Below are 24,773 nucleotides of genomic sequence, written 5' to 3' on the forward strand. Positions count from 1 at the left end.
TTCTCTAAAAATCTTAGCACTATGTATGGATACGACTGATTAAAAAACATGTTCAAAAGTATCAACATAATAAAAAAGGTTTCTCACAGCGGCAGACGAAACACAATCCAAAAGAACAAAGAACAATGAATTCTGTCAAGATGAACTTTTTGTAGGATTTTCTCTAGAGAGTAAAAATTGATGTGTAATTTTTAAATGTCCTATTCTGCATTTTGTATAGATGACCTGATTTTCAAAACAGAAGTTATGTTTTTTCAAATCAACTGTTCAATACAAAGATATGGTCTTCTGCCACTTACACAGATCGTGGTCCTTAAAGTTGCATTCCTGAGAGCTGCTTCCACTCCGAATCGTAAATCGTTTTGACAGTGCCCGTGTGAGGACCGAGATATTTTTTTTTAACTCGTAAAGCATGTCCAGTCCTCCTGCGATAGCAGGACAGTGTTTATACAAGGGGCCTGCATTAATGCAGCTTGTGTTGCTTTCATCACACTAACAAGCACAGCACAAGCAAAGACAAAAAGACACATATTACAAAACATTACCTGTCTAAAAACGGAGACTTTTAACTTTAGGTTATTAGTATATTAGGTTTAGTATAGTTTTCAGACTTTCAGAAAGAACTCATCAACTTAAAGAATAAAGCACTTATCAATTACATTTATTTTAATCTCAAAAACTCAAGTTTTCGTCTAGTATTTATTATTGCACCTGAAATACAAGTACCTAAAACATTTTAAAACATGCTCACACTCCTTAGCCAAAACACTAAAACTTTTAGTGCTTTTGTATTTAATATAATATTTAATAATATTTGACAAATTACTCCATACAAGACAATCAAATTATATACATTCAATGAACACAACATACAAAGTCTAACTTCATCACATGCTTTGATGCACTCATTTCTCTGTCTCTGTTGTTCTCAGTTGTCGGCTATGTAAACAGTGTTTTTTATTTTTTATTTTTATAAGTGTATTAAACTCACAGTACTCTTTACCCAGAATAACATGTACTTCTTCCGTGGTGACAAAGCGAGGTACATGATTTCTTCAATTTATAAAAACACAAGTAAACTTTTTATTGTAAAATAGTCAAATAAAATAGTAAGACTAAAGACATAGGCTAACTGATGATCCTTACATATAAAAAATACCCGCACAAAATCATCTAGGTATATTCTTAAAGCGACGTTGGTTTTATTACACCCTAATATAAGAATAATAAATCAGTATATACTATAAAGATTCACTTTGCTATCGTTTCCAACTGGTGTTGATTTGTTGTGTTGTGCTCGGGGCATCTGAGCTTCGGTCAGCTTTTTGGGGGGCTGAGCATTGATTTGCTTTTTGTGGATTCCAGCATCTGGTTGATTTTTGGCCCTTGCCTGTGCATGTTGCTTGGCTCGCTGTGGGCCCGGCATGCTTACCGTTATGTTTACCTTTAAATGACAGAGAATATAATAGCACTTACCCCATAAAAACAAAAAATGTCATCACAGAAAACAGTAACAAACCATCTGGTAAATCGAGTGTTGTAGAACAACGAGTGAAATCTATGTGTTAGTTCAGATTAAAAATACCTCACTTTATTATATACAGCTCTACAAGGCAAAACAAAGATCTCACGTAGTCCATCATGTTACACCAGCAGTTTGATTATTGTGACCACCGTGTCCTTTAGTGCACTAGGGGCATTATGGGAAATGTAGTCATTTTCACAAGGCGAATCGAACGCTGTATATGTTAAAGGTGCATTGTGCTACTTGAAAAAAAGACAAAAATGCTAAATAATATACATAACTATATTATCAGTGGTGTATAAGGACCTTACATAATGAACTGAAGTGTTTCTATTACCTAAGAACGAGCCATTTTCATTTCCATACACCGCGGGTCCCCTTATGCGGAAGTCACCGTCATATCTCTACAGTAGCCCTAAACGTACAAACTGCTCTAAAGAGCACGTTTCTTCCCTACGTTGTCTCAGACGATGACATGTTTGTCGTGCGACAGCTACCATATGCGTTTTAAAATTGAAGAGTGAGTTGTCTGTGGCAATTCACAATCTCACCACTAGATACCGCTAAATTCTACACACACCACCTTTAACTGGCTACTGTTTCCAAGATGCATTACGATCTAAGCCATCGCACTGGGAGAGAGAGTACATAGTGAGACATATTATTTACCATTTTATTTGTTGTTGTTGACACAATTTAATGTAAAGTGGAAGATCTTATTAATTTATAAAAAAAATAACAGCTTAAAGATAACTATTAGGGCTGAAACTAAAAACCCTCATATTAGCTGTGTACATTATGAAACTGATTTTATTTCACCTGTTTTACAAGTTAAGAAAAATTTAAGCGCTCCACATAAGAAGCAAGAATTCCTTTTCCTACTGGTGCGTAGAGCGGAGAGGATGATATAGAAAATACCGGAAAGGACCTTTCCCACTGATACTTTAATATTCTATGGCTTCATAACTCACACCGATGACTATGTGATGAGGGGCGTGTGAATTGCTGTGTTTAGAGGGGACGGGTCAGGATTTTTAGGTTACAAATCAGAGCCTGAAACTTAGAGCTCTCACACCTCAGATACGACGCTCTGGCATGTTCATTTAGCAGCAAATTTGAAGGCTACTTTCAGGAATTCTCCATTAAATTGTTTAAAGCAAAGTTTTTAACACGGCATAGCTCAACTGTGCAGGATTCAAGGAGTTGCAGACGCTATTTTTGAGGACGGTGCAAGCACAACCGGAAGCTTAACAAAATCAGGGAGAGACTTGTGGACATACATCGTGTAAAGTTGTCTACGACGCTGCGGATTCTTGAAAGGAGAGAACAAATGTCACTTGAGCGTGATCACAAACGCAAGATGCCGTACGTGCGCGGCCCTCCAGTTTTTAAAGAAATGCTTTCAGAACACTGCAGGAGTGAGCTTGTTAATCTTTTTTATGCTGTAATATCTGCAAATGCTGATGTGTGCTTGCCGCAAAATTACTGCGAAATTGATGCTGAGCGTGTAACCAACCTCAAGAAAAAAACAGATGTCGTAAAAAGTCTGGACAAGTCTTTTGATAAGAAGGTTCAAGTGTCTGTTAACGCCGATGAACCGATCAATGTGTTCATCAAAAAAGCTCTAGATGCTTTGTACGAATGTGGTGATGAGGAGTTTGAAATTGCTAACATCCTCCACATGTCTGCATATGTAATAGATGTATGTGTTGCCGTAGCGACAAAGAAGGACCAAACCAATGTGCGTGAAATTGTTGAAGTTGCTGCTGACTTTATGATCGACAAGGGTCTTGGCACATGCATACACTTTCTATTGTATCTAGACAACATCATAAACTTTGGTGATGATTGAAAACAATGCGAGTTCCTGGGACACCTCGTACACCTGAAAACACATTCACTTTTTTTCACGACCTACCTTTAAACATTTGAACATGGTCTTTTAATTTTTCTTCACCTTCTTTCCATCTATAGGCTGTTTATTGATAAGTTCTGGTTTCTGCTCTTAGACAGTTTGTGATAAATGTTTGTGTGAAATGTTACCACTACATTCGGTCATTTGGACATGTAGACATCTTGTTCATACAAAGTGTGACCCTTGTTATATTATGTAAAAATAAAAGTGACTTGCATCAGTATGAAAAGCTAAATCTGCATGCATGACCTGATACAAATTTGGTGATTTTGTTACTTAGTGATTTTTACATAGATGTGTCAGTTACTTTGCATAACCTATATAACTCTATGAAACCTGTGCTTCAATAACTGAATCATGCCAACATTTTTACTCAAGAATTTGAATACTTATTAGGACCATTTTAAGCACATTAGAATATACCTTCATTTATTTACCATTCGTAAAACATGCGTAGTTGCAACACTACCATTCAGTTAGACTTTACATTTCTAGACTGTGTTTTTTCTAAAAGGTTGCTTATATTTACAGACAACACACTACACCTAAGTGTATCTTAACAATGGCAGACAGGAATACCAACGTTTCAAACAAGTGTAGTTAAGCACTTTGATTTTCTGACATGATTTACAGAAAGCAACAGTGAACCGTCAAAACGTTCCTAGTTTTTAGTTTACGAAAGTTTACATTTTTACTAGCAAACAAACCAGGAACATTATTCACCTCAACACTTTCACCAAACCTATGTCTCTGTTGTATTTATTTAGACAATCTTTTGTTTTCATAGTTTTGATCTGTTTCAAATTTCTTCTGTATATCTTCTAAAGATAAATATGGTCATTGTCCTTGGGTTTTCTCAGATTTCATAAACCTTTGAAACCTTCTTTGTCTTAATGCCATCAATGTATTTATTACTTATCCATTATTTGTTATACTGTATGTTTTGAGTTTACACCATTCATTTTTATAGAAAGTTTCAGAAACTCACATTTACATGGAATTATGATACATTTTACTTTTAATTGTCTCCAGGAGTGAGTGCTGGTTTAACAGGGGTAAACTGTAATCATGCCACAGTCCTGAAGGTTTAAAAGCCAAACAAGAGCCATTCAACACCTCACACCATTCTGATTTCGTTTAACTGAAAAACTGTAATGATGTACAGACAAGTTCAAATTGTAAAAACAGTAGTAAGAAAATGTGACTGATGATTTATCGGGCCCCTGGGAGATAACCCCGGTCACTGATGATCCACCCTGCCCCCGGAGCCAACCCAGGTCACAAACATGTCAACGCTTCGCGGGCGGTCCGGTTAAAGTTCAACGCGACGTTGGCGGTCGGTTCAAAAGTTCAGAGGTTAAAGGTCGTCATCAATCATTTTGGGGTCAAAGGTTACCCCTCCCTAAGGTCAAAGGTGATCATCAATCACTTTAAGGTCAAAGGTTAACCCCTCCCTAAGGTCAAAGGTCATCATCAATCACTTTAAGGTCAAAGGTTACCCCTCCCTAAGGTCAAAGGTCATCATCATCAATCATTTTGACAGTATGTCCCGTATATTTACTACTCATATTTTAATACCAGAACCCAGTTGTAACATCATTGTGTTTAAAACAAATGTACGTCCTTTCAGATACTTTAAACTAGAAAGTTTAAAAATAGTTTTTTTTAATATTGATTGATTGATGACAAACTGTATTTGTGCTGTTTAAAAAAAATAAAATAATTTAAATGTAAATAAAAACAAGAGAGCACTTATAAATTTTATTTCCTTTAATTGATCACATTTCCAAACATTGTGGTTATGAGAATAAATCTAACAATCACCCAAAGGTTATGTAATGTTTTGGAAGCACCTTATCTTAGATACACCATTGTAGGGCATATGAAACAATACATTTTAACTTTATACACAAGGCAAAATAAGATTAAAATCAGTTTATAATACTAAGAAAAAGTAGAGAGAATATATAAAAATGGATAAAAAGATGTATGAGTAAATATATGTAAATGAGTACATGATGAGTAAATTGGAATTTTATACGGTATACGAATGAACAAGTTACAATCAATGTAAAGAATGTAAAAAAAAATACAACAATAAATGAAATAAAATGAGTCTAACATCTATAATCTAATGAAGTGTTTCACAATCCTGGTCCTCCAGTACCCCCTTCCAGAATGTTTTAGATGTCTCCTTATGTAAAACACCTGATTTAACTCATCATCAGCTTGTTACATAGATATATACACTATGCATCCAAAACCACCTACTTCCATAGTATATAATAGGCGAAAAGCAGTAGGCAAGGCGAGTAGTATGTCTGAATACATAGTATTCCAAAAACACTATGCGAAAGTACCCGGATGACCTACTACTTCCGGGTTAGATTTGGCAGCGTGCATACGATGGACACTTCACTATCCCATGATGCCCCGGGAGCGGAGTTATGCCACAAAAAAGAAGAGGTGAAAGCGGCGATGCGGCTGTTTTCGCGCTGGACGTGATGACGACGTATGTCACGTGATGTATCAACATGGCGGATGTAGTATGTCCGAATCGCATTCATACAACCAGGATTCATACTATACAGTACCTACTGTTTTAACTGTCAGTAAGTAGGTACTTCATCTCATTCAGTATGTACTGTCCAGTATGCGGTTTCGGACGCACCCTAGATGTCGCCTTGGGGTTTTTAGCATGCCATCTTGGAACAGTCTTGTCATAGGAAGTAGCTAGGTAACACTGCTATCTCCGCCTGTACTTCGAATTCTTGGACGATGCCGGACTTTTGTGCTGCACCATGCATTTTATTTAGAAAAGTATTTTATTTTATTTATTTATTTATCAGCTGACGCTTTTATCCAAAGCGACTTACAATTGCTATATATGTCAGAGGTCGCACGCCTCTGGAGCAACTAGGGGTTAAGTGTCTTGCTCAGGGACACAATGGTGTGTCACAGTGGATTTGAACCCAGATCAAAGTAGATTTTCTTAATATCAAAACTTGATTTTCGCAAATTTTCTAAATACATGTCTGACTGTTGAAACGAACCAGAAAAAAACTAGAAAATCACATTCATGACCATTTATGGTGATTTTATTTCCATTACACCTTTGCCTACTTTGACGCTGATGCATTAAATAGGAGGGGCTCCCCTGTTTCAAAATGGCGGCTCTATTTGACACATTCGTTCCAAAGAACTGCTGTAGCCAACTGCTCTAATGAGTATATATTTAAGAAAATCTGAAAATAAAAATCTATAAAAGTACTGACAGATCTGTGTGACACAAAAATGTTTTAATCAGGACTCGTTTGATTCATCTGATTCCATACTCACGTCTTCCTGCTGTGGTTCTTGCTTTACACAAATGTTAACTTTTTTCCTTTCGAATTCTTGCAGTACTTTCTTGACATCCGGTCTTGCTGTCTCCAGGATATTTTTCCGGATGGACTGCATGGAATAGCAGAATTCTATAACACTCCTTGATTCACCACTGTTGTCTTCGTAATGAAAGCCACCAGTGTGCACACCGATCAGAGAGCATTGTTCATCAAACACCGGGGAGCCGGAAGATCCATGAAAGAAACAAGAGTCATAAGTTATCTGGTTTTCATGAAGATATGGCCAACATCGCGATGGCACATATGGACAGATAGGATTCTCAGATATGTGATTATTTATAGCCTGTAGTCGATTCTCAGTCTCAATGATGAAGCAGTTTTCCATTTTCTTGGTCTCACAATTTGGATGTCCCACAATGTAGATCCCACCACTCCTTGGAGGAGGAGTCTGTTTGTAATAACTGAGCAGTTCAGGATATTTGACGTCTTCATCAATGTTCAGCTCAAGAAGAGCATAGTCAAGGAGTCCGTTCTCGTCATCTTTTTCATAACAGTATGCAGCGAGGTCTTCCTTAAATGGGAGACATTCAACTTCTGATTTCACATGTTCATAATTGAAGACGGCCTGAAGGTTCCCTAAAAGCTTCCCTTCCTGTGAGCGTAAGTCCTTGACAACGTGTGCATTGGTAAGGACAAATTTGTCGAACAGTAAGAATCCAGTTCCCTTGGCAGAAATGTTACTTACAATCACACATACAGAGTCAGAAAACTTGGTGAGCTCCTTCATTATGCTCACTTCACAGAAATTCTTCATGCTTTTCCCATATTCTACTTCGAAGAGTTTTTTTAACTCCGAGTTATTTGGTTCTTTTAGCTTCTCAAATAAATGTTTACACTGAGCACGCAGGATTTCTTTAGTGAGGGGAAGAATACTAGAATTTTCCAAGTTCCAGGTAATATCAATCATACGCCTTTTCGTTAAAGAGCCTGTGCCTTTTTTTGTTTTCCGCATTTCCTTTCTTTTCTTTTTTTGTTTCTCATTGATGTGCCGTTCACCTGTGGGAGGATCAGCTGGAGCTTCCTCATCTTCCTCAGCACTACTTTGTGATAAGAATGATTTTCGCTTTTGCCATTGAGCATATAAGTTAGCTTTCTCATATTTATTGACAGCACTACTTTGTGGTATGAATGATGTTTGCTTTTGCCATTGAACATATAAGTTAAACAGATGTTCAGAAAGACTGTCTACAGGCAAGGACAATTCATAGCTTGCATCTTTAAAAATGTCCATAAGTTCACAGGGACTGCTGAATATTTCATCACTGAATCTCCCATCACGCTGAAGAGCGCTTTTAAGTGTTTCTCCTTTAAGTGCATATACACACACATAGTCAACTTTCAGCGCCAGTTCATTGTTCTTCATTACTCTTATCATTTTCTTCCCCCTCGTTCTTATGTAAAAAGCTTTATATTTACTAATAGGTGAAAGCTTTACAGAAGGCTCTACAACTTTTTGGTTTGCAGAAATGTTTCCTTTATTGCTGATGAAGTTTATATCCAAGATTTCATCATTTTCGAGCAGACAGCAGGGGAAATCGGTCTTCACGGCAGCTCCAGGGACTTTACCTTTGGCTCTCTGGATGATCATTTCTTTGTTGATGTGTTTGTTGTGGTGACTTTTAAATGCATCGTTTTCATTAAGTGCATCAAGTACAGTCTGGGATGTAGTACACGCCACTTTATGTTTCTTGTATCCGATACGGAACTGGAAAACATGTATTTCCCCTTCTGGATGAGGCTAAATAAGAAGAAAAGTAAATAAAAAAGAAATTTACATTTACGTATTTGGCAGACTTGCATTGAGAGAGAGAGATATGAAGATTACAATGTTACCCACATGTCCTAATAAAGTTCTTATGTCGGTCTGCTTCATTTTTTTAGGGGGCGGAGCTTCAGACATGTTTTTGCCTGCTCAGTGTTTCTGTGAAGTAGAAAGATGAACAGCTGAAAACAAAAACAACAGCACAGCTGTCAAAAATGTCTAACATTTATATTCAAACATGACAGATGTGAACCTAAAAAGCATATTAATAAGCTTTTTAAAAAATTTTAAAAAGCATATTAATAAGCTTTTTACTGTTTTATCTACACTGTAAAAAATTGCTGTAATTATGCAGCTGGTTGCCAGTAACTTACTGTAGAAGATAAAGACTAAAAATGTTTCATGTTCATTTAACTTTGAACAAACTGTTGCCAGTAAATAACATAAATGTAAAATCTACAGTAAGTTACTGGCAGCTAGTTGCCAGTAATACCCAGTAATACTATAATTTCTACTGAATTAGTTTACAGTGTAAAATAAGGAAAACATTGATAATGAAATTTCATTCATGAGTTTAGAACTACAGTAGCCCATAATACTTAAAAATTTAGACCAATATGGTGTAGACCAATGCCATGGTTTCAGGAAAGAGGTTGGTTGTGTAATATTTACGTTCTGTGCAGTCAAATGAGGAGGCCCGTCGGCCACGTGTCCGGTTTTTTCGTGCTGCAATGGGGAAAGAGTCAGGTTCAATTTAACAGCCTTGAACACGAAGTGCTGTGAAATTGCTGATCTCCGGGAAGCACAGAGAGGGTCCTCGCGACCTGGAACACGCAGATGCTGTCCTCGTAGCCAGTGCAGAAGGTCCTTAACAATCTGGAACATGCAGATGAAGGTCCCTTGAAGTGAAGGTTTGCTCTTCTGAGCTTTACCACGTTGCAGATGTCTGTGATTGCCTTCCTGGACGAGAAGCTCGAAACATGGTGTGATCCGCTTAGGACACACAGGCCAGAAACTCAGAACTTGTAGTCTATCTGGTTCAGTCTCTGTTGTCAAACTCAGAACGAGAACCTGTAAAATCTCAAGAAGAGATTCAGAAACTTGGTTGGTTTTCCAATGATCTGTTATTGTCTCTCTCAGCGGGAGACTCCGAAGTTGGGTGCTCTGTTTCAGTCTCTTATAGCACGCAGGCGAGAGATTCAGAATGAGGATGTCTGAAAAAATTTACAACTTTAGATAAGGAGGAGTTTGCATCTTGGCGCTTTCCTGATGCAGAACCGTGTTTGGCTGTTGATGTTACAGTATGTGGCCCACCCCTATCACTGTGAGGAACTCATTTGCATAGCATACAGTACAGAGTTTAACTTTGTCTTTAAAATTTCATCTATGCATTTTCCACTTACCAAACCCTTTCTGAAATACCATTGGCATTATCCTGAATGTAAAAAGTATAAACATGACAGCAAAATGTTACCATATCAAACATGCATTCATTCATTTAATAACTGTGATTATTTGAACCGTTTCATAACAAAGAGATTTAATTAAGAATGCAGTGTCTTTAAACGAGTATGAAGTCAACAGGTGATGGTTTTAAGTCCATTTTGGTGGTGGAAGGATGTAAAGATTTGTCCTTTGGTTTAGCCAAAACTTTGTGAGGCCATGATGTGCGCTTAAGGAATTTACGATCGGCCTGAATTCGGATGGGGTGAAGGGGTTTTGAGAGGATGAGAAGCAGAAATAGTGTGGGCCAATCAAAATGTCCTCTTCTTCTCGGCTATGGCACGGAGGTCGGCCATAAAAGAGTTGTCCGAGCAGCCTTATCTGATTGACTGGTTAACCCACCAAAATCCAGCCCAAATGTAGCAATTGGAGAGGGTTCTGGAATGCTTGTTATTCTGCTGTTCCTACAGATATGTCTATCACTACACCAAAGAGTGAAAAACCTCCATTTAATGTATAAAGTTTCCTGGTGGATGGAGTTCGAGAGTTAAGATGTCTGGGTTTTTAAATGAAACTCAGCCCACCGTTCTTCTAGGAATAAATGAAGTACCAGCTGTAGAACCTGGACTGACTCTGTAGGAGGGGGGAACATACTGTATGGTCCCTTTCTCCAGCAGAGATAACACCTTTTAATCTAACAACCATACTTTCAGATTGGTGGATAATATCCCTCTAAATCTTAGAGGACAAGAATCAAAGTTAATTCTGTCACCTCTCTCTATCACGTGTAACCATTGTGTCAAGTTTAGCAGATTCATGGAAAAACTGCAGTAATGCAAACAAAGGTTAGCTTGGAGTGTGAGTTAGATGCCCTGAAACAACTATATGGCAGTAGACAGTCAAACTAATGTAACTACAGTGTTTTTAAACAGATGACTAGTTCTACAACATTTCTGGGTGAAAACCGATAAACTGGCATGTCCTGAAGCGTCATAGACGGCAGGATTAGCATATGGATTCCCCCTGGGTGTTAGGTGTATGAAGTTTTATGTCTTGAAGCTACTAGATGTCAGGAAACAGTCAAAATAATTTTACTACAGTTTTTTAAACAGATCTACTAGTTCTACAATGTTCACTGGTAGAAACGTATAAACTGGCACATCCTGAAGCATCATAGACGGCAGGGTGATGCGTATTGTTTCCCTGATGACTATATTACTGTGCATTACCACCAGACGTGGTAGAGGTGGCAAAAACGTGCTATTCATGCCTAGATGGACGCTTGAACATTTTGAGTTTTTGCGCTTCATTTGCGCGTGAAATTCTAGTCATTTGAGACATTCATGCTCGCTTCCTGTAATCACGTCACTGCTAGAGCAAGCTCCTGATTGGTAAACGCAGGGCGAATATCAGCCAAAGTTCAGATTTTTCAACTTCTGCGTTTTCCGGGTAAACGCTCAATTTGCCATCAGCACGTTCCACTTCAGTCGCGCCCCGCCATTAGCACTTACCGCGCCCCAAGATGTCTATTCGCATCTTTGCATTGACTTAACATAATCACTTGCGCTTGCCACATCTTCCGCGTCTGGTGTGAACGCACAGTTAGGGACAACAGATGTATACTGTCCTTTCAACCCGAAGAACTGAAAAAATATTTTCCCCCTCAGGGGTGCTCTTTAAAGATCTGCTTGCTGTCAGGGCTTCTTTAAATCTGCCTTATAAGCAACAACACGAAAACATGAATAAAGAAATAAAATAGTACATTTCTGTTTGGGAATATGGCAAACTCTGATGATGAGGCTGTGAACTAAGCTTTATTTATCATGAATACGCATATCAGTGTTTGTTATACATTGAATGCTTGAAAACGGGTCCTGTTTGTCCTGTTGTATTGAAGCTATGATTGTGTTTACACTGTGCAAAATAATGTGTCTATGTTTCGTTTGTAAAAAACACAGTATTTTTCACACAATTTACTTATCTGTATAGCGCTGTTTTCACTGTCCTCAAAACGGGCTGATGTCTTCCTTCTTCTATGAAGTCCCTACTTCAGAAATACGTAACGAGTTCTGATTGTGTAGTTTGTTTAGTGTGCTGTGATTCGATAGCAGCTTAGCTTAGCTTAGCCAGTTTGAGCTTAGCTGGCGAATGACGTATTCCTGTGGGCGGAATTTAGTCAAAAAAATCGAATATTGACGTCATTCAACTGGGAAGTAGAGGGCTGTAGTCCAAACCGGCCGTTCGCTGTTGGCTTTGAAAGATGAATTCTGTTAAAGAAAATATATTGCCTGGCAGTGAACTTTGAGATTTATCATTTTGGTAAGATCGACTGGCAGGCACATAAGGGTGTGGCAGGTAGCAAAGCAGGTGTGACGGGTCGACTGGCAAGCGCATAAGAGTGTGACAGGTAGCGAGGCATATTTTACTACTTCTGGAAAATATCGAATAAAAGACACATACGGGGGTGTACACACACACGTTTTATTTGCTTAACAAACACATACATCAATACACATCCTTTAACTTGTAAAATGGCTACGGCGGACGGCGGTACATGTAGGGGTTTACTATATTATCAATCCATCAACACCTAAGTAGAGTACTTCAAATTATTAGGGGGTTTGGGGAACTGGCTCCGCCTCTTTCATTTTTGTTTCATTTTGCGAGCATGTGAAATTTGCACAAGAACACAACTTGCACTGACATATTTTAAAATACATCAGTGCCCTTTGTTTTCCCTCAAAACGCACACAAGTAATGTTTTTAGTAAGGCTTGCAGTGGCGAACCGTGAGTACTTCAGCTGGGCCTTCAAAATATGCAATGAAGTGCAAATGCCTCTCCATGCGCAATTACGCATGGCGCAATAAATGAAAGTCACAATTTTAATGGATAGGTTCTACTTACTACACCGCCGTAATTCTTAAAAACAGGAAAACGGAGACACGTGCGCATGGGGGAAAAAACACCAAAATAAATTGAGAGTATTTTGTTTTTCGTAAATTTTAAAATTCAGAATATAATACTAGGCTATTCGTATTTCGTTAAATTATACAGTGAACGTGTAAAAATTCTGAGCACGCAAAGTTAAATTACAGAATAGGCATCGTTTGCCTTTAAATGCAGTTTTAAAGTTTAAAATTACTTTAATCTAACTGATAAACACAAATACAGACTCTGCTGCTCTGTAAATTTGCATTTAACAAGCTTAAATTATGTTCCTTAATTTTTGTTTTTTGTAAATATATATTTAGCTGTAGGATAGCTTGTTAATCTTTTTTCATAAGGGGAAATATAGCACCCTGCGTTCTCAGTGCACCTCCTTGTGGCTTATATTGTATAACTGTTATAATATAACCAGGGCTCGCAAAATCCCTAGCCCGAGCCCCGGTGAATGTTTTTGCATTCTCTGAGATTTAGTTAGGTAATTAGATTGTATGTAATTTGGCGTCGCCTGTCAGTCATTACTATCAGTGGCGGCGTTTCACGAAAACTTAGGGTATGGCAAAAATTATTCGTACAAGAAGGCCATTCAAATAACGAATCTATGAAACCACATTATATCCATATGTGTACATACTCCACCAACCTGTACAAAATCATACTATGATTGCACGGATGTACACTTACTGACAACAATACGGAAGCAATATACAATTGAAAAGCAAAAATAGAAATCATGGTTGTTTAAAATGCTTTTAAAATGTTGTCATTCTTAACTAAGTGCAACTCCAGCAACAGATAAACTAAAACAAGACACTATCAAAACATACTGTAACATCCCTTCACAAATATTGCCATGACAGCCGCCAATAAACACTAAACACAATAAAGACTTTTAATGATGTGATAGAGCACACGTAGTTAACCCAGCCAGCTAACCAACTAAGACTAAAACACTAAATAAAACTCTTAGTAAAACAGGGCTGAATGCAAAAACAAGTCTTACCTTTCGTCGTCGTGCAGTTTTTATTCCACAAGTCGCCATATTCAAAAACGCGCGCAAATAATTAATACACTTCGACTGCGCAACAATTTCCCAGTGTAAGAGAACATGTTTATGTATCCACAGAGAACAAATAATTTTACTTCTGGAATAATGTATGCAATATGCATGCGCGAGTGTGGGGGAGAACCGTGAGTCTGTTTGAATGTTAAAACAAAAAAAGGAGTTTACTTGCGAAAAAAAAGATTATAACAACAGCGGTCATCATGAAACCTCCTGCAAGGACTAAAAGCTGCAGTGAAAGCAAGAACGACAGGCTGATGACATCAAAGTACCGCGAGGGTGAGGCGAGAAATCATCGGAAGAGTTTGCTTTCAAACCGCTCTCGCGGCACGTTGATGTCATCCGCATGTCGGTTCCTGTATTATAGTATGAAGTCGAGCACACGTGTAAATTATCCATATTAGTGATGTACCAATGTTCAGATATGTTCTACTGAAAATATTTAAAATTATCTTTAATGATCATCATTATAACCTGTTGATTTCTGGTGTTTTGTCTGAATGCTAGGGTATGGCAACTGCCATACCCTGCCATACGCAAACGCCGCCCCTGATTACTATCCTCAATCCGTCTATCCGTCTGATATGCGCAGCGCAGCTGCACGCGCATCTCTCGGCTGTGCTCTTCACGAGTACCCGCTTAAGTAATTTCGGTTTTACCTCAGCCCTATCAAACTAGCCACAACGTCAATCACGTTTTCTGCCAGTTACCTCAAGCACTCTCACCGCAGAGATTCGGGCCATTAGACGGTCTATGATTAGGACGACTTCTTCTTTGGTGTTTTACGGCAGCTCGCATCCAGTTTGTTGCATGAATAGGACTTCATGAAGGCTTACAATGTTTTGTTTTTTACCCGCCCACTTGAAATCAAAGCGTGATTGGTCGATTTGCCCGTCACTCTCCACACCAAAACTCATAGCTTGGCCTTCCTTGGTATTCTTGAAGTACTAACCAATGAATGAGCCAGTTTAACGGGCCTTAATAGAGACAGGCGATTCTGATTGGATATGAACCTGACAGTAAGCTTAACGTTAGAACATAGATGAGAGAAAATATATTACATGTATTAAATTAAATTAAATATAAATTTAAACATGTAAAAACATATTTTTATTGAATACTTTTTATTTATTAGTATTATTATAAAAAATATTTTTATTAATTTTTTAGGCCTTCTCTGAAGGCGTAGAAGGCCCTGAAGGTTCCCCACTGAAGGCTTGTTTGTTAAAACTAGTTAAACTAAGGTCTAGTCCTGGCTTAAGCTAATCCCTGTCCGGTAAACCACCCCTTCAAGTTTTAGAAATCAATATCAAGAAAAAATTTTTTTACTGAAAAGCTACCAGGAAAGCAAAGGTGTGAACGGAAAGAATTTTAATTCAATACACAATACACACATTCGTTCTTTGTTTTATGCTTTAGTCGTTCTTTAATTTTGTTTGGCCAACATATTGACAATGATGTGCACTATTAGGCAAGGCAACAAGCAACAGCAGCGAGTTACAAGTGTATCCAAAGAAAAAAAAATCAGTATTGTAATCATTCTTGTTATTATTTATGTGTGCATAACAGCTACATTGCAGCCCACTGTGAAAACTTCCAGAGCTCCAGATTTACACCCGGTGTAAACGTGTGTCTCTTTTCAACTCTAAGAAATGATGTGTTATTTTTTAACATATTGTTTTGTGTTTTTCTATTTAACACATTGTGTCTTTTTGTTGATTTTGTTCAAATAAATAAAAGCAACAAGATGTGTTAAATAATAACACAGAGTTATGTGTTGTTTTAACACATTCGTTTTAAGAGTAGCACTTGTGATTCGATTGACCAAAACACATCCTTTTAGCAGGTGTAAACAGCCGCCTATAACATTTATAACAAATGTGAACTTTAAAAGTATAAACATTTTACTGTATTATCTCAAATAAGGAAAACTTGCATAATGAAAATGTTAATTTTACCTTGTCTAGTTTGAATTGGGAGTCTGGACTGGAGAGGCAACAGTTGCTGTTGATCGTCCCATCAGTTATTCTCACTCATGTCTCGGCCCGTTGACATAACCGACACACAGCGACACACCTTTATTCAAATGATGAGGGACTTTCCGTTAAGACTACGTTAAAACACAACTGGATAATTTATGTAATACGTATGCTACATTCATTCTCAAATATTTGTGTTTCAAGGATGCAGAGTTTATTAAAAAATATTAAATATAAAGTTAGGACAAGACACCAGGATGTCATTGTGGTATTAGTGGTGTTGTGGATTATTCAACAAGTTGAGTGCAGGTATTATGTCAGTGGAGGGCAAGTTGCTTTCTTTAGTAGACCGTTTATTTTACTTAAAACATCTGCTTAAAATTATAGTTCACCAAAAAATTAAAATTCTCAAAGAAGATATTTTGAGAAATAGTAGGAAATAAGAATACTATGGAAGTAAATGGGGTCCACGAACGGATTGGTTACAAACATTTCCCAAAATATCTTTCTTTGTATTCATCAGAACAAAGAAATTTAAGCGAGTTTGTAACAACAGGAAACTGAGGAAATTAAGACAAATTTTTATTTTTGGTTGAACTATCCCTTTAATACAGCAAATAACAAGGTGTTGTAATGATCTGAACTAACACTCTTTTTATTGTTGTGGGTTCACTGCAAAAAAATTGTTAGTATTTTTGTCTTGTTTTCAGTACAAATATTTAAAAATGTTTAAATCAAGATGCATTTTCTTGATAAGCAAATTCACCTAAGAAAAAAATATAACTTTAAGACAAAAATATAAAATTTAAGAGAATTTGTGCTTAAAACAAGCAAAAAAGAAATCTGCCAATGGGGTACACTGCAAAAAAAATGATTGTCAAGAAAAACTTTTCTTAGTATTTTTGTCTTGTTTTCAGTAAAACTGTCTAAAAATTCTTAAGATGCTTTTTCTTGATGAGCAAAACGACCCAAGAAAATACGTTTTTAGACCAAAAATATCAAATTTAACTGATTTTGTGCATAAAACAAGCAAAAAATCTGCCAATGGGGTAAGCAAAAAATCTTGAAAATGCTTCATAAAAACTAAATACAAGAAAAATTAGCTTACCCCATTGGCAGATTTTTTTTGCTTGTTTTATGCACAAAATCACTTAAATTTGATATTTTTGGATCTAAAAACTAGACTTTATTTTCTTGGGTCGTTTTGCTCATCAAGAAAAAGCATCTTAATTTAAGAATTTTTAGATATTTGTACCGAAAACAAGACAAACATACTAAGATTTTTTTTCTTGAAAATTATTTTTTGCTGTGCAAGTAAGAAACTCATTTTTTTGCAGTGTTTCTAATTCAATTAATTGAACAATTTCTGTAGCCTAAATCTAATTCTTTTTTTCTTTTTTACAGTGCACAGATATGACATACCTCATCAAAGTTAGCTGATAATGCAAAATGTAAAAATATTTACAAAAAAAAATGCTCAGTACCATGCTGTGATCAGTTCACTTCATTGGTTTATTACTTTAATTCAACCCCTGATAGCTTTGACTGTTTACATATCTTATGATAACTTGACGACACTTTCTCATGTGTACTAAGTATTAAGTGTAGCTCACTGGTGAAAATATCATTACATGATTGCTCTGGGGCATATACCATGAAGCCAGTTTAGTTGGTTACATGGGCGTACATGGACTTCCGTGGAAGTGAATGGGGCTCATTAACGGTTTGGTTACAACCATTTCTAAAAATATCTACGTGTTCATCAGAACAAGAAATTATTTAATGTTTGTAACAACATGAGACAACATGATTTTTATTTTTGGGAGAACTATCCCTTTAAAGTTAACTAAATAAGAAAAGAAGAAGAGAAAATCATGGATTAATCTTTGTAACAAAGATGAATCCATATTTATTTTAAATAGGCCAAATTACTTTTTTTTTGCCAAAAATCCTTAGGGGTGGTTTCCCGGACAGGGATTAGATTAGGCCAGGACTAGACCTTAGTTTAATTAGGAAATATAACTAGTTTTAACAAACATGCCTTACTAAAAACATTACTTGTGTGCATTTTGAGGCAAAACAAAGGGCACTGATTTATTTTAAGATGTCAGGGCAAGTTGTTTGCAGTTTGGAGAGCCCTTACATTTATTTTTGTCAGAAAATGGCAAGACAAGAACCCAGGCGCAGACGGAAGTATACAAAAACACTGATGACTTTAATTAAAGACACAAAAACAGAAAAACAAATCCCACGAGGGGGCAAAACATCACAAATACAATATAACAAAACACTGACTAAACTAGAACGACTTACAAACAAACTCTACTAAATAACAATAAACTAGACAGGAATTTATCAGGACACGATACTCATAAAAAGAGAGATAAACGCACAAGCAAAGAACATCAAACACAAGGACTTTAAATAGGGACAAAATAAATTATATACACCTGGAAATCATTACAGGTAAGGGACCGGGGAAAAAGTGACGAGACCCGGGAAATGCGTGGTCAGAATAAACCAATACTAAAACCACGCATCTCCCCCATAAAACATGGTACTGCCAGGACCCTGTCACAAAGACTAGATATAATTCAAGACATGATTCTGACAGGATCCTGACAATTTTAGTCTAGGACTAATCTAATCCCTGTCCGGGAAACCACCCCTTAGTGTATAGATATCCTGAACAACTTTTACAAATTTACTGCAGTAAATCAGATGTGAGAAATAGAAAAATTTTAAATTCAGCATTATTCAGCATTGCATTATGTTTACATCTAGTAATCCATGCAGTGCATGTAGCCTATAGGAATATTTATCTACACATCTTTTTCTTTCATAGACTATGGACCCCATAAAGTAGCCTCTCTGCCACTGCTTGTAGACCCAACCTTACAATGTATTCAAACAATTTTTTATTTTATTTATGTATTCTTTTTATTATACCCTCATTAGGGGGCTGAGCCCCCCTTAAATGAAAATCCTAGAACCGCCCCTGGTCATTGGAAATCATTTTAATCTTGCACTGCATAGCAAAAAACTGATTTTTGTCTTGTTTTCCAGTATAAATATCTTAAAGGAGACATTTCACAAGACTTTTTTAAGATGTTAAATAAATCTTTGGGGTCCCCAGAGTGCATATGTAAAGTTTTAGCTCAAAATACCATATCATTTATTATAACATGTTAAAATTGCCACTTTGCAGACATTTTTGGGTGTGTCCTTTTAAATGCAAATGAGCTGATCTCTGCACTAAATGGCAGTGTCGTAGTTGGATAGTGCAGATTAAGGGGCCATATTATCCCCTTCTGACATCACAGGGGGAGCCAAATCACAATTAACTATTTTTTCACATACTTGCAGAGAATGGTTTACCAAAACTAAGTTACTGGGTTGATCTTTTTCTCGATTAAAAGAAGCACAGGGGACCCAATTATGGCACCTAAACATGGAAAAAAGTCTGATTTTCATATTTTCCATTTAAATTGAGATACATTTAATTGGTAAGCAAAGTGGCTAAGGATATTAGGGGCCAATTTACTAAAAGCTTGCGCCAGCGCAAACCATCATTTTGGTCTTAAATAATGATGTTGGGATTTACTAAAGATGCGCAGTGGATCATTATCGCTGAAAAGGTGTGGTCCAGTTTTTTTGTGACTGACCTTATTGCATATGCATTTCTAGGAGTTTCCCTTTCAGACGCAAAATTTATGGGAGTTTATTTAAATGATTCACGCACCACGATTTACTAATGTTTGCGCATGTGTTATGAAAAAATGAACTTAAATTATTTTTGCAATTGGAATTAATTGTTTTACCACATTGGCAGATAGTTTTAAGCATTAACCTCCTAAATTTCAGTAAAGAAAACTTAAATTCTTAAGACACTTTGCTTATCAAGTAATTTAAGAATTCTTAGATATTTTTTACTGGAAAACAAGACAAAATTACCAAAACATTCATTTTTTTTGCATTGTGTTAATAAAACTGGTGTTTGAAATGTATTGAAAGTAATTTATAGAAGGAGTCAAGAATGAGGCCAAAAATGACAAGCATGATTTTTTTTACTAGTCTACAGCATTTTTTTTTACAAAGTACATGGGTACAGATTTACATCTGAAAAAGCAGGAAGCAAACATATTTAACATCTCCAACATTAAATAATCAAAATCCAGCAATACAGTATTAAAGTTGGATTATCTTTACTTGACACGTTACAAAAGGAAAACCGCCCCATAAAAGAATAGAAATGTGACAAATCTCAGTTTAAAAATATTCTATAAAGTCTCAAGAGGACTCCTGTGTGTCTCCGTTCATGTTATTCATCCTGATTTTGTGGTTCTTCTGTCATCTCCACATCATTGTCCTCCATAAGATAAGACTTAAATTCAGACATTAATTTTAAGACGTCAGATCTTCCATTACTGCTAACCTGTTTGATGATACATTCTAGGATTGGCTGCATGGAATAACCATATTCCATAATACTCCTGGTTTTCCCTCTTTCTCCAGGGTACACATAACCACCGGTGTGAATACCAATCAGACGGCAGTCTTCATCAAACACCGGTGAACCCGAAGATCCATGAAAGAAACAAGAGTCATAAGATATCTGGTTCTCGTGCATTTCCCATTTCCCTGCCAGACTTTGCTGTGTAATGACATGATAGAAATTGTAATTCTCAGATATGTGTTCTTGCGCAGCCATGAGTTGGTTTTCTTTTCCAATGATGAAGCACAGGTCTGTTTTCTTCACCCCACCATCAGGATGCCCAACAATGCAGATCCCACTTCTGTTAGAAGGGGAGCTGGAGCTGTAAAAACTGAGTAATTCGGGAACGTCAAGGCATTTGTCAGCAACATCCAATTCCAGAAGAGCAAAATCCAGATGCCTGTTCATGTCATCCTTCCCGTGAAAGTAAGCTGCAGCGTGTTCTTTAATAGCTATACGCTTGGTCTCTGAATCCAGATCTTCAAATCCAAACACTGCTGTGTATGTCTTGGAAAGCTTTCTTGTGAAAGGGTCAAATATGTCGATTACATGAGCATTAGTGAGGATAAATCTGTCGAAAAGCAAGAATCCAGTTCCTTTGGCAGACCCATCAATTCGAATCTGACACACAGAGTTGGAGAGACTCATGAGCTTCTTCACGGTCTTCACTTCTGAGAAACTCTGAATACTTTTGTCGTATTCTGTTCTGATGAACTTTTTGACCTGAGCGTTATCTCTAAGGTTTTTTTGTTGCTTTATCTTCTGGTGTATGTCTTTAGTCTGATCACACAGAATTTTCCAAGTCTCTTTGGAGTCTGGAATGTTTTCAAGGACAGGCCAATTAATTGAAGGACTTGTGAATTTCCTTGGGGTGGGAAGCGGTTTAGGATCAACATTTTCTTTGGCATCAGCAGCTGATGGTTCATTCAAATCCTCTTGGCTGTCAGGATCGTTGTTGGCATTGTTTATGTTAACCAGGAATTTTTTCTGATCAAGATCTCTCACAGGGTGTGACATTAAATAAACCGTCTCGATACCGAACTCAGAAAGCGTGCAGCGTTTTTTAAAAATGACATCACTGAATCGTCCATCACGCTTGAGAGCAGTTTTCAGTTTATCTTTTTTGAATGCATACACACAAACATACTCAACATCGTTTTTCCAAAGTTGTTTGTTTTTCATAAAAATTTTTATCTTTCCCTTACCTTTAGTGTTTATGTAAAAGGTGACCAAATTTTTTGATGCACTAGGAAACGAAATAGGCTTAGTTGTTTTTTGCTGTGCACAAGTGCTAATGTCTTTTTTGATGAAGGTTACATCTATAATCTCATCTTTTTCAATAAGACAGCAGGGGAAATCTGTCTTCACAGCGGCTCCTGGGACTTCTCCTTTGGATCTTCGGAGGACTGTTTCTTTCTGTATGTTCTCTTTTTTAAACTTCCTAAACATCTTGTTTGTAGTAAGAGCACCAAGCACAGTCTGTGATGTATCACAAGCCACAGCATAGTGTTTATTCTTGAAACGAAACTGAAAAGTGTGGCTTTGGCCTTCTGTGTTCTGTAAAACACACAACATACATTTTTTTTATAGAGACATTTGTGAACTTAAGCTCAAAATACCATATAGATCATTTATTATAGCATGTTAAAATTTCCCTTTTGTAGGTGTGAGCAAAAATGTCTGTTTTTGGGTGTGTCCTATAAAATGCAAATGAGCTGATCTCTGCACTAAGACTTCATTTTGAAAACTTTAAAGGTGATTTTCTCATTTTTTGCACCCTCAGATTTTCAAAAGTTGTATTTCAGCCATACATCAATGGAAAGCTTATTTATTGAGCTTTCAGGTGATGTATATATCGACACGTGACTGGTTTACAAATAATAACATGGCAATAACAAACCTGCGGGAGATCATTTGTGAGTCCCTTTTTGTTGTTTTTAGGATTAAATCGTTCCTAGGGAAAAAAGAAAAGAAATTTAAGTTATTATTAACTGATACTCTCATAATCTATTCTATAGCATATACTTTCTTCACCCCAAAATTAAAATTCTGTCATCATCTGACTCACTCTCAAGTTGTTTCAAACCTTTCTAAATTTTCTTTGTTCTGCAGAACTCCATTGACTTCCATAATAGAAAAGAAAAATACTATGGAAGTCAATGGTGCCCCAAAACTCATTGGTTACAAACATTGCTCAAAATATTTTCCTTTGTGTTCATCAGAACAAAAAAAATTATACAGGTTTGTAACAACATAAGAGTGAGTAAATGATGAAATAATTTTCATTTTTGGGTGAACTATCCCTTTAAATATACAGTTTCTTACACCTTCATCATTATCTTACCTTAACATTGCCTACATTTTGTAAAACCCTTCTCTCTTCATTCTTGCTGTCAGTCCGTTTCCCCTAAAACAGATATTCACAAACATCAATGTCAGCTTATATTGAATAATAAATCAATAATCAATATATTATTGATGTTTTGCAGTCACTCACAGGAGAATAGAAATCCGTGATGCTTTTTTGCTTATTTGATATCTTGCATGGGGGTCCTCGCGGCATCTTTTAGAGTTTCTGATTAAATGATTATGAAACGAAAGATTATCATCCAAAATGTATCTCATGCACACAGACAGACAGACAGACAGACAGACAGCAGTGAAGCTCAAACTTCTTCTATGTGCACTGATTCAATATATAAAAAAACCTTCTTTTATGTGCACTTCTGTTCAAGTAACGTTACACATGACTGCTGCAGTTTGCAGTCTACAAGTTTCGATGGACTGAATATTTAAATGTTTTGGCCAGCAATACTGAATAATTATAATTTCCACGGGTGTTCATATAACTTATACAACTGTAAAAGCCTTGTTTAAAGAGCTTATTCCCCAAATAAACGTAAGAACACCGACGACCGCTTTAAACTTTTGTCAGTATTTATCTCCCCTTCCATCTCTATGTGTTCACGCTGCGTTCCTTTATTTTTCAAAATAAAAGTCTATTTAGAACTACATCATGTTTCATTAGCAAAATACAGGATATATCACTTTAAAAAGAATTTATGCAGTTAGCACTTTTCTTCATACATTTTACTCTCACAGATGCACACACAGCGACTATTGCGTCAGTAACAAGTTAATTAAACGAGCTTTCACTTTTTTCTGTCTTTAACCGCATTATTAATATGATTCTATTTTTTGTGGTCGACGGTCTTTATTACATATTAATAAATCCAGGAATCAAAGCATTTAATGGACAGACTTAAAAACACGACTAAGTAACGTATACCATTCCACATAATTAAAAATATTGAAATTTTTATTCAATAAATATCCACAAGTGTTTCTATTTTGTTTATCACCTGTGAAACCGCCATTGCACAAGCACTTTAAAACGCTTTCGTTTTGTGTAATCATCGTAATCTACATTCATACATAGATATTAAAAATGCATCGGTAAACATTTTAATTATTTGGTTTAGAGAGAATCTATGGTGATATTATAAACAATATTTTTTCTCAGAAAATTACCTTTTGCAAATGAGATAAGAATTTGAAGTTAACGCAAGTGCCCGTTCAGCCCGCCAAAATTATTTGAATTTGAACTTCACGATACTTTCGTTTTTGGCCTACAAAAATACGTCATAGGCACACGACAACAGGACGTATAGCCATATATGGGTATAAGTCAAACTTCAGAGAAAACCACCACAATACATGCCAAAAGCCCCCACATTTTTGTACGGCTAGTAAATTAAAAATATAATACAGATAATATATATAAAATAAAATATATTTTCAGACTGTGGCCGTTTCTCAATGCAAAGGCTGCCGCCTCCTGAGGTAGCATACGCAGGCTGCATACGTCATCAAGCCTGGTTTATTTCAGTTAACTGAGCATTACATTCGCAAGACATAAGCATATTACAACAATTTACGATAAATTAAGAATTATAGTCAACTTTATAATTTTTAATATTCTGAAATAAGACCATATTTATGATGTATGTAGCCTGGAAATGCGACCTCCGGAGGCTGCAACATTCGGATTGAGAAACGGCCTGTATGTCAAGATAAAAGTCTTTGAAAAAAAACTCCACAGATTTGTAAATCTCAGTTTTTTTTTTATTTTAGGATTTCAAGAAAATCCAAACAAGAAATTATAAAACACATAGCTGCAATAAAGATTGGTGTGTCTTCTCCAAAAAAACACAAATCATCCTTCAATATCCTTCAGTAGCAC

The 24,773-nt window shown here is 36.5% G+C and overlaps 2 protein-coding genes across 6 annotated transcripts; both read right to left on the reverse strand.

Annotated features, from left to right (window-relative positions):
* Positions 1–6,520: 6,520 nt before the first annotated feature.
* Positions 6,521–16,108, reverse strand: LOC129439637 (serine protease FAM111A). 3 transcript variants are annotated; one of them, XM_055198368.2, is made up of 3 exons: positions 16,015–16,108; positions 8,682–8,788; positions 6,521–8,582 (listed from the first exon to the last, which is right to left on the reverse strand). In XM_055198368.2, exons 2-3 carry the CDS (start codon positions 8,742–8,744, stop codon positions 6,744–6,746), a joined length of 1,902 nt encoding a protein of 633 aa, XP_055054343.2. In that variant the 5' UTR covers positions 8,745–8,788; positions 16,015–16,108; the 3' UTR covers positions 6,521–6,743. The 3 variants fall into 3 exon arrangements, with proteins under 3 accessions (XP_055054343.2, XP_055054345.2, XP_055054344.2); XM_055198370.2 differs by having other exon boundaries at positions 8,682–8,765; positions 16,015–16,089; XM_055198369.2 differs by lacking the exon at positions 16,015–16,108 and having other exon boundaries at positions 8,682–8,880.
* A 3,983-nt stretch (positions 16,109–20,091) lies between these two features.
* Positions 20,092–24,263, reverse strand: LOC129439641 (serine protease FAM111A). 3 transcript variants are annotated; one of them, XM_073860461.1, is made up of 5 exons: positions 24,062–24,263; positions 23,028–23,093; positions 22,875–22,937; positions 22,431–22,484; positions 20,092–22,087 (listed from the first exon to the last, which is right to left on the reverse strand). In XM_073860461.1, exons 2-5 carry the CDS (start codon positions 23,091–23,093, stop codon positions 20,357–20,359), a joined length of 1,914 nt encoding a protein of 637 aa, XP_073716562.1. In that variant the 5' UTR covers positions 24,062–24,263; the 3' UTR covers positions 20,092–20,356. The 3 variants fall into 3 exon arrangements, with proteins under 3 accessions (XP_073716562.1, XP_073716560.1, XP_073716561.1); XM_073860459.1 differs by having other exon boundaries at positions 23,028–23,105; XM_073860460.1 differs by lacking the exon at positions 24,062–24,263 and having other exon boundaries at positions 23,028–23,666.
* Between the last annotated feature and the right edge of the window lie 510 nt (positions 24,264–24,773).

Source organism: Misgurnus anguillicaudatus, chromosome 22 (assembly GCF_027580225.2).
Source record: "Misgurnus anguillicaudatus chromosome 22, ASM2758022v2, whole genome shotgun sequence".
Lineage (NCBI taxonomy): Eukaryota > Metazoa > Chordata > Actinopteri > Cypriniformes > Cobitidae > Misgurnus > Misgurnus anguillicaudatus.

Excerpts from the sequence above, each read along its gene's own strand:
- LOC129439637 (XM_055198368.2), bottom strand. The coding sequence starts at position 8,744 with ATGTCTGAAGCTCCGCCCCCTAAAAAAATGAAGCAGACCGACATAAGA. Across the intron at positions 8,583-8,681 it reads TAAGAACTTTATTAGGACAT|CCTCATCCAGAAGGGGAAAT; the intron begins GTGGGTAACATT and ends CTTCTTATTTAG.
- LOC129439641 (XM_073860461.1), bottom strand. The coding sequence starts at position 23,093 with ATGCCGCGAGGACCCCCATGCAAGATATCAAATAAGCAAAAAAGCATC. Across the intron at positions 22,938-23,027 it reads TCACGGATTTCTATTCTCCT|GGGAAACGGACTGACAGCAA; the intron begins GTGAGTGACTGC and ends TATCTGTTTTAG. Across the intron at positions 22,485-22,874 it reads AAAATGTAGGCAATGTTAAG|GAACGATTTAATCCTAAAAA; the intron begins GTAAGATAATGA and ends TTTTTTCCCTAG.